This window comes from Pelmatolapia mariae, linkage group LG23, assembly GCF_036321145.2.
Source record: "Pelmatolapia mariae isolate MD_Pm_ZW linkage group LG23, Pm_UMD_F_2, whole genome shotgun sequence".
In the NCBI taxonomy this organism is placed as follows: domain Eukaryota; kingdom Metazoa; phylum Chordata; class Actinopteri; order Cichliformes; family Cichlidae; genus Pelmatolapia; species Pelmatolapia mariae.
The window spans coordinates 48355542-48365244 of record NC_086246.1 but is presented as its reverse complement, the minus strand read 5'-3'; the positions used below and the strand labels follow the sequence as shown (position 1 = coordinate 48365244).

Genomic DNA, 9703 nt, shown 5'->3' with positions numbered 1-9703 from the left:
TTCGTAGAAAAACCAAACTGATCATTTAAAGATTTTGGGGAAAAATCATCACTTAAGCGTGTGACCTTTTAACCTGCAGTTTACTTCATGAACATTAAAATATCATCAAATCACAATTTGAATACGACTGGCATTAAGGCTTGGCGAGAGAGACACACAAGCGTGGGGGAGAGAGCGAGTGACCGAGGGAGGAGAGAGAGTGCCTGGCAGAGAACGAGAGAGAGAGAGAGGTAACCTGCACCTGCACATGGAGGAAGTCTTACTCTGTTTCGCGCTCTCTCTCTCTCACTCTCTCTTTCCCGTTCACTCCTAATAGGATAATTGATAGACAGCCCAAATAGTCAATAACTGTGGACTCAGCGAGGTCGCTCGAAGCACTAAGCAGAAACTTTGATGCGCTGCTCTCTGATCCGAGGAGTAAGTTGCAGGGGAACTTTGAGTGGCGGAGATGCTCTGAGCAGGACTGGGAGTTCATAACCAAAATCCTTCGCTGCTGACAGGAAACTCGCATTTTACAGGTATGCCACTCTTAAAAAAATCTTAGAAAAATGTTTTCCTTAAATTAAACCTTGGTGAAAATCTATTTCGCAGCTTCTTCAGGGAACAGCAATGGTGGATATACCGGATACATCCTTAGGTAAGTAAACATGTATTTTATCAGTATATTGAGATTAGATTCGTTTACTTTAAGCAACTTCATTTATGTTTTTTTTTATCAGCTCAACAGAATTACTCAGTTTCTAGAATTTAACAACTTGAAATTTAAGTGCTAACTTTAAAATAATTGTTCAAATGTATATCGCTCTTATAAAACACACGCACACATTTTCCTCTGATTATAAAAGAGGAAAAGTTTGGTTAATTTGCCAACCTTCGCCTAGTTCAGCCACTTGGTTACGCACACAACAAAATTTGCCAGTTTTTATTTCTTCAGTTTTATCCTTCTCGCTGAACCAAAAATATTTACTAATTAAAGGATTTCCCTGCATTGCAGATGTGAATCGGAGGGCAGTGTGTGCCGGATGCCATCGGTTGATCAGAGACAGATTCCTGCTCAGAGTCACTGACGGCCTCTGGCATGAGGACTGTGTGCGGTGCGCAGCGTGCGGGGACGCGCTCACGAACTCCTGCTTTCTGCGGGACCGCAAACTTTACTGCAAACGGGACTATGCTGAGTGAGTTATTATTTATAATTGTTTGGTTCATAGGTGGCGTAAGGAGTAGTTCCTTTTTCACGGGAAGTCACCAATTTCAGCTTTAACCAAGACGTGACAAAATAAAATTTGCAACTTGGGCACATATAATGCAACACACGCAGGCCTGTTAAGAAAAAAACTACCTAATATTTCTCATACAGTTAAAAAAATATATATATATATTAAACGACTCTAACCATTAAAAGTTCTAAATAAGGTAGTCGTTTTTATGCAGCCTCCTGCAAAAATATAATCATGATATAGAAAAATATATATGACCTTTTCTGCCATTTTAAAAAAAAAAAAATGAATACTATATATTATTTGACTTCAGTTTTGATCATTTTATTCTGGGGGCCAAACCTGATGGTGTATCATTAAGGTCATTTTTGCAACAGTACAGCTTTGTCCAGACTTGACCTTGACTAAGAAAGAAAGTGTGTGTGTGTGTGTGTGTATGTGTGCGCGCATGTGTGTCTGAGAGAGGGATAAAGAAAATAACTTTCTCATAAGGCCAACATAAATATTTCTAATCCTTCTTAGTGTTGTATTGGGTAGACATGGATGCATTTTGTGTGCAGTTGTGTTTAAATATGTGTGTATATGCCGTAATCTGACTTCCAGTAAACTTGGCACAGTGCACTGAGAGAACAAGGTGACTGTAGGAGGAAGGGGTGGCAAGGGAGCTGGAATGTAAGAAAACTATTGTATTGTGTTGTGTTCGTCCGTACATGCACATGCACACACACAATAATGTGGTCACACCTCCATGCACAACCAGGGGTAAGGCTCAACTGACGCATTGTCAAAATGTGTTAAAATTTTGAGGCCCACTGACGTGGCAACTGCAAGCTGGGGACAACATATGGTCCCCCACCCATCCACACACACAAAAAATAAATAAATTAAAAAAAAAAAAATCACCTACTGCTCATGCCCTCCTACCTCATTCACCAGCTCATCCCCCCTTCAGTCAGCTTCCAAATACACTCTGCACACCCTAAAGGCAACAACTCACATTATTTTTGAACAATTTGGTAATGGCTGTTCTGCCAAGCACACAGGGAAGCAAGGAAATGTTTCAACACACTCATGTTGGAGACATATACCTTTAAGGAGATGGAGTGTTTTAGAAAAATATGCAGATTTAATTTCTGTAAAACAAAACAAAAAAAATTAATGTACTTAGTGTCTTCAGTGGAGATAATAACACTTGGCGAAAACACGTAGTAAAGAGTTGTACTGAGAGGTAATTAGGAGTGCACAGCCATATGTCAGAAGGTCTGGTGCATCCCTACAAGAGGGACGGTGAGGATGGTGTGAACTTATTTTGGGGGACAGTGCGCTCCATGAGCCCTGGCGTTATGCGCCGTGGCATCTGGAAAGCTCTTCACACAGCAGCCCCTGTGTTGAGCAATGGGACAACGCCCAGCCGACCGTGAGTTATCTGACCTGATCAATTAGCAGGAGGCCTGGTGCCAAAGCTCCACCTCTGAGTCCACCCGTCATCCTTCCACCCCTGCTGTCCTGTCTGGAGTTATGACACCCAATAACACATGAGCACTACTTTTGTCCACAATGAGGGTTTTAAAACTGTGCCAGTTTTTTTTCTTCTCACCAACAAGCTATGTCCTGCTCCCCCGTTCTGCTGATGCAAAACAAGTGTGATTATTCCATACTGTGACAACATTTGTCTTTTACCACATGCTGCATCGTCTGACTGAATCTTGCTTTGTTTTTACCTTTGTTTCATCAGTGCCAGCCATACCATGAAGCCTGGCCCATTCATGTGGTTTATAAGACAATAACGCTAATATTTTCCAGTACCAGAGGACCGTACAGATTTAAATTTTATATATATTAATGCATCTAAAATGCTTCTTTTTAATAACAAATAGGAACATGAGGATATAATATATGTGCCACAAAGGAATAATAACATTAAAAAAGGGTTGAAAATTAAAAAATTAACTTATCAAAACTTATTGAAAAACATAATTAAAGTAGTTTATCTCTTTTTGGATGATCTAATATGTGTGATATAACAAACAAGATGCATAAAAACATTTTTGTTTTAACAGAACTTTACTGATTTTCATTGTCTGTCCCAGTTACTGTGGCAGACAAGACTAACTTAAAAATATTTAAACTCATTCAGTATATGAGAAAGTAATCACAACCCAAAAAATAAAATAAATTCAATGTGTTTTCATATCATAATACTTTCTGATAGAGTCCTTTTTTCCCCTTTAATTTAATTTTTGATTATATCAAAACACTTTGAATTAAATTTTTTATAAAGACCAGCTGAGCAGAGGGGTTTTTGCACCTCAGGCGGGGGGGAATCCATCAGTTTTTCTTCCTCTTATCCAACCCGAGGGTTGCATTGAAAAAACACAGTATTTAAGCGTTAATTATAAAGTCATCGGCAGTATGTATGGTATTAGCTTGCAGTCATTTCCCCACATGTTAGAGAAGCCACTGAAGCTTTTCTAACTGTAATAATTAATTTACAATAATCTGATTCATTTAGACGATTGAATGCAGTTATTTTTAATAATAATTGTTTTATTCCATAGTTTATACGTTGGCTGTCTGACCTGTAGTGACTCCAGTTTTCTGAAGCCGTATGCAGAATCCTGTCTGACAGCGTGTCTTCAGGTTGGTTTAGGTTAACTAAACGGTTCAGCGGGCAGGTGGACCGGACAGCAGATTGGTCGTCAGATCTTCGGTGTGACTTGCTGTGCACTTGACCTGACGATCTGTATCTGATACATAGCTCCCGCTGGTGTGTGCGTTCAGCAATGGATCCAAGTTAACCTGATCCAGAAACAAGATCTGTCTCTCTGCTTGTCCACTAGACCAGCAGTCTGTTTGCCTGACTGCCAAAGGTCAGCACTGAAGTCAGAGCAAGAACAATGAAAGAGGAGGGCTTGAGGAAAACTGTGAGTTTGTCTGTGTACATTTCTGCTAAACACTCATCTTTTTATACAGTGCTTCCGCATTAGGAGTGCCTCACCCAGACCATGTCAGTGTGGAGGAGTGCAAAATTTTGCTGACTTACTCCTCTGTAATGATCTTGTCACTAATTGCCATGTCTAAATCCAGCGTGACTGAGTGTTCCCGCTCTCCTGGCCGAGCCTCTGGGCCAATCATGTCAGCGGAAACTCTGAAATATTAAACACCTTGAGCCACTCCATAAGTATTGGAGGTACTCTTACCTTTGCATTAACGACGCTTAAGAGTACTGGGGATAATTAGACGAACTGGATAAGGCGCATAATGGAAAAGCGCTTCTCGAAACACGAATGATCTCAAAACATTAATGCCCATAGTTTCTTCTTCACTGGCATTAGCATCATACTGAGATGTCAAATCAAATACTTTGCGGTATCTCAGAGACCCAGAAACATTCAGGGTATTTCCTCTGCCACACTTCCTTTGAAATATTTGATTGATGCATCTTGTGTTGCCACAGGAATGCACATTCCACAGACGGTATGTTGACCATATTAAAGCACATACCATTGAAGCTGTGGGGCAGACAACTCAGATGGGTCAAGCAGACCGACCCTCCTGAGCTTCTGGGAAGGGGCTCTTACCATCGCCATAGTGACCCCAGAGCAACAGTAAGAGGTCTTAGCAATGTCTGGCTTTAGGACGTACGAGCTCCGGAGACTTTGACAGGGATATGTCAACATGGCTGTTAGTTTTATGTTCAACTTAAACCTTTATTTGTTGGGAAAGATTGTTCTCATTCGGAATTTGAAATATATCCAAAAATTAATTAATTTGCTTAAGTTTGGGGTGTATTTTTTTTCTACATAGTGTAAAAATTTGCAGTATCTTTGTACTATTAAGAAGAAAGTCAATAAAAACAACATTACACAATCTATTCAAATTAACTCATTAAAGTAAATAAAATAGATTCCGTGTGATTAGGACATAGAGAATAATAATTGTGGTTATTAATCTGTCCATGCACAGTGTTAGAATAACCTCCAATCCTCCTATTTTCTGATGGTTTCACAGTATCAAGAAAAAGACTTTTCTCATGAGGCACATGGAGTATTTTTATTTGGAAACAAAAAAGGGGAAAAGCTGTCACTTTCTCATGCCTCTGTGCTGACTGCTCTGGTGACCTAGTCAAGTCTGGAGACAAACGCCAGCTCCAGAATGATGACGCATCATCCTGCGTGACAGACCCAAAATGCGGAGGTGCCAGCCAGCGGACAATGGTCCTGCTGCTTGAGGGCTGGCTCTGTCTTTGTCTACTTCTGGTTAAGCAGACTTACAGATAATTCCACGGATAATTCCTGGGACCAGTGGCTCAGTCTCTCCCACCAGGAGATCTGATTCTACCCCTCTGCCTGGAGCCATGGCCTGCCGAGAGCCTTTCTCCTGCCTCCCCAGGAGCGCAGCCTCGGACACGGCAGTCGGAGCCACGGCAACAGTCTCTGAGGCTAAGCTCACCAGTACTGGTTGCCAGGCGCTAAGATACACACCCGACACACTAAGGGTATGTGTCTGAGTGGTCCGGGCAGGAGGGGGGAAAAGGCGAGAGAAGTCAGGCTGGCTGTTGTTTTGAGTGACAGCTCGACTCAGCAACATTCTCAAAGTCTACCCAGCATTTTTTGGTTTTCTCATAGAGTCCCATCTTACTGATGTGTGAGGGGGTCCTCAAGTGTCTAAAGAAAACAAAATCCCTATTCTCTGTTATTTACTCAGCTCTCACACTTTCTCTCTCTGTACGCTTGCTTTCCTCCACTGTTTAGTCTGTTTGCAGTGCGTTGTGCAGGGTGCACAGAAGCCATCTCTCCTGCAGAGCTGGTGATGCGTGCGGGGGCCGCTGTGTTCCACCTGCGCTGTTTCACCTGCAGCGTTTGTTCCTGCCGCCTGCAGACAGGAGATCGCTGCGTCCTCAGGGAGGGACAGCTACTATGTGCCAGAGAGGGCTACCACCAATGTCTGGCCAGTCCTAGCTCTTCTGAAACAGGTACAGAAATTGCATGCTTTCATGCTGCTCTTTGATTTGTAATAAATTCACAATCCATTTTGATGATTAAGAATTTAAGAATTCAAACTCTGTCCAGCATTGGGTAAAATAAGCACATTTTAGTTTGAGTAACTGACTGTAACAGTGCAATAAAAATGTTGCCAAAATAATGATTCAAATGAAGTGGTAAAACACCAGTTCGAGTTGTTCAGGGACATAAAAATCATCCTGGGAGACACAGAAAAGCCCAAAACTTAGCCCGACATCTGCCAAGTTGATGTAAAGTATCTGCATTTTAAACAAAAACTAAAATTCTTATTAAAAATATTTAAACATTGGCAGGCATGAATTTTCCTTGTGTTTCACAACAAAAGAAAGCATTTCTGTTTTCATGTGAATATTTTCAATCATATCTATGCCTGTCTTCTAGGTAAAAGTGATGATGAAGATGAAGAAGTTGAGGAGGAATCTGGAAGGATTGCAGGCAGAAAAGTTAAATCAGATGATGTGGAGAGCAAACGCCCCAAAAGACCTCGCACTATTCTGACCACTCAGCAAAGACGGACCTTTAAAGCTTCCTTTGAGGTCTCCTCCAAGCCTTGTCGAAAGGTAAAGAAAAAAAAATCTTCTGTTACTTTGCATTCAAGTTAAAACTATGAATCTATTTCATATGAGGACATAACATAGACTTGTGTTAGAAATTTTCATACAGCACTGTCTCTATTTTATTCATTGTTTAAGACAAGGTGCAAGGGCTAAGCCTTTTACTAGCTTGTACAATCCAGATACCCTTTTACCTCATATTGTGAAAGAAAACCATTGTACCATGTGTCACCTTGACAGAATGAACAAAAAAAAAAAAGAGAAAACTTCATTCAAAAATATGTGACATGGTTTCATGTATTTCTGTACATTATTATCACTGTACTGCGGGTGGGTAGTTGGGCAGTTTTGTTATAAGTGACATTGCTAAATTCCTCATGAACTGACTTTAAAAGTACCAAAGTAAAGATTTTTGAAAACATAGCAGTTATTTTCACAAAACAAATAAGCATCATGGGTGTTTCTTTAAGCAGTTTCTGCCTCTTTGCTAAATTTGTGATGTGACGCAGATTTTTATTATCCTTCAAATGACCTCCTCATTCTTTTTTTTTTACCCTCGCATTCTGTCTTTGTGTTGCCCTCCTGAATCTTAATCCAAGGTAAGAGAGACCTTGGCAGCTGAGACTGGTCTGAGTGTCCGGGTGGTGCAGGTCTGGTTCCAGAACCAAAGAGCCAAAGTAATTCAAAGTACACACACGCGTGCGCACACACACACACTCAGCATCACGCGCTGCTAATAAAAGCCTTCTTTCTGCACTGTATTTGTAAGCCAGAGTGGAAATCAGCCTGGTTATCTGTTCATACAGGAAACTGATGACATCTCATGGAGAGATCACTGTAGATTAAACCCAATATTTCCTCACAATTTGGGCTCATGTGTGGCTGCCCTCTACTTCATTCTTGATACTTTACAACTGAGTGAACACAAGCATACTCCTGGGTGGTAGATGGACTGTGGAGTGGGAGGACAGTTTTTTACAGTAGACTTGAGGATTTGACTGCACTGAGGCATTAAAGAGCTTTAATGTCTCTCGATGCATGTTTTTAGATGAAGAAACTGGCCAGGAGACAACAGCAGCAGGAGCAGCAACAGACTCAGGAGCAGTGTGAACACCCATCGCATCACACAGGTATTATTCATAATTGCTTTTGTTCTCGCTGTAAGAAAAGGTACCGTTTTCTCTATTTATTTATCTTTTTCTAATAGGTAATGGGAAATACCTTGACTAAAGATTTTATTCAGCCTTTAAGTTATACAAAGTTCAAATTCAATTTATATAAAGTTTAGCTTTTAATTGTTTTGAAGGGGTTTCTGGAGTTAAAACAGGCTAAAATCATTAACAGAGAACAAAAGCTCATAGACACACAGCTCTGTGATCTCCTTTGGTTTCCTATGCTTCATAGCGCCCTCCAGTGGCAGTGTGACCTCTGAGATGAAGCACCTCGGGTCCTCTTATGTCCATATTGAACTGCAGCAGCAGCAGATGGGAATGACCACACTGGAACAGCAGGACTGGGACATGGACCCCTTCAGACAGGGCCTGACCCCGCCTCAGATGCCAGGGGATCACATGCATCCTTATGGTAAAAGATCTCAACGCAGTCAAATCCGCAGCTTATTTTAAGCCTTTTGTAAAACAAACATGAAATAAATGTAATTTTAAAAGTAAAAAAATGTACTTTTGATATTTCTACTTCCAATAGTAGTTGAGATACAAAATAATAATTTATATCTTTTTAAGGTTTCAAGAGCCTGTATGGCGATGTGGACAGAGACCCGCTGTGTCATATGGCTGACGGCGACTGCCTCTCTCTTGGCGACTCCTCGCCACTCACTCCTATTGACCGCCTCTACTCCATGCAGGACTCATACTTCACCTCGTGAGGGTGGCTATCAGATTCAGACAGACTGAATTTATCTCAGAAATGTGGTAATTTGGTACGTGGACGTAAAATGTTAGAAGGGGACAGGGGTACACTCACAGTGATACCATGCAATACTATACCATGTTCACCTCTATACAAACCCAATTACACTTCTGCCTCTTATGCTTTAAAATCTCTTCAGAGTCTCCTGTACGTGCATGACACTGAACTCTCTCATTATGTTTGAATGCTAGATTATGAGAGCATAACTGCATCTACTCATGTAAATAGTTGACTGGGTGTGTATTTGTATTTATTCTCCAAATGTGTGTGTATGCTGTTCATCTCGATCGAATTAACAATAATCAGAAAATAATAAACATGAAACAGTGAATGTTCACTATGGTGTTAGTACAAACCACGGGGTGATTTGTCCATATGAAAATGGGATATTCATGCTGAGGGTTAGAGGCAGGTCAGTCCATCCTCAGTGCTTATCAGTCCGATCTAGGTGACGGGTCAGTGAGACATCTTCTCCTGGCTGTTGAATGGATCGTCAGATTGTAAAATGCTGGGCTATGACAGCCGTATGGGTCAGTGGCAGGTAAGCATCACATCCACGCCGCCATCATCAACGCTCACATTGTGCTTTTCTTGGTCAAAGGCCTTTGCTGCATTTTTCTGCCTTTTCCTTCCTTCAGTCAAAGAGGATGGGAGTAGGGGGAGGTGGGGGACCACCCAGGCGCTGTGCCCAGCTGGAATGCACCAATCATGGGAAGGGAGGTTGCGAAAACCCACGGAGGGGGCTTCAGACAACGGAGTGGCTGAAAGCTGTGTCAGGGGAGAATGCCCAGGGTGACACGGAGATATGAAGCCCTACTGTATGGAGTGCCTCCTTGCCCCAGCCGTGAACCCTCTCCTGGACCCATCTCATATTTCCCACTATGAAATCAGACCTTGCAAAGCAGAGAGCTCAAGTCAATGGTCAGGAACAATCTAACTGTCTGTCACCGTAGTACACTACTGCCAACCAGAGCTAAAG

General features: G+C 41.6%; 1 protein-coding gene across 1 annotated transcript; it reads left to right on the top strand.

Moving 5' to 3' along the window:
* Positions 1–497: 497 nt before the first annotated feature.
* Positions 498–9030, top strand: lmx1a (LIM homeobox transcription factor 1, alpha). The gene is made up of 9 exons (XM_063466857.1): positions 498–518; positions 592–637; positions 995–1175; positions 5972–6192; positions 6623–6801; positions 7395–7472; positions 7844–7925; positions 8200–8379; positions 8538–9030. The coding sequence occupies exons 2-9, from the start codon at positions 610–612 to the stop codon at positions 8678–8680; spliced, it is 1092 nt and encodes a 363-aa protein (XP_063322927.1). The 5' UTR covers positions 498–518; positions 592–609; the 3' UTR covers positions 8681–9030.
* Positions 9031–9703: the final 673 nt, after the last annotated feature.

What these genes read in the sequence shown, in the direction of transcription:
- lmx1a (XM_063466857.1), top strand. Translation starts at nt 610, where the DNA reads ATGGTGGATATACCGGATACATCCTTAG. An exon ending in TATACCGGATACATCCTTAG is followed by an intron (nt 638 to 994) that starts GTAAGTAAACAT and finishes CCTGCATTGCAG; the next exon opens with ATGTGAATCGGAGGGCAGTG. An exon ending in TCCAGAACCAAAGAGCCAAA is followed by an intron (nt 7,473 to 7,843) that starts GTAATTCAAAGT and finishes GCATGTTTTTAG; the next exon opens with ATGAAGAAACTGGCCAGGAG.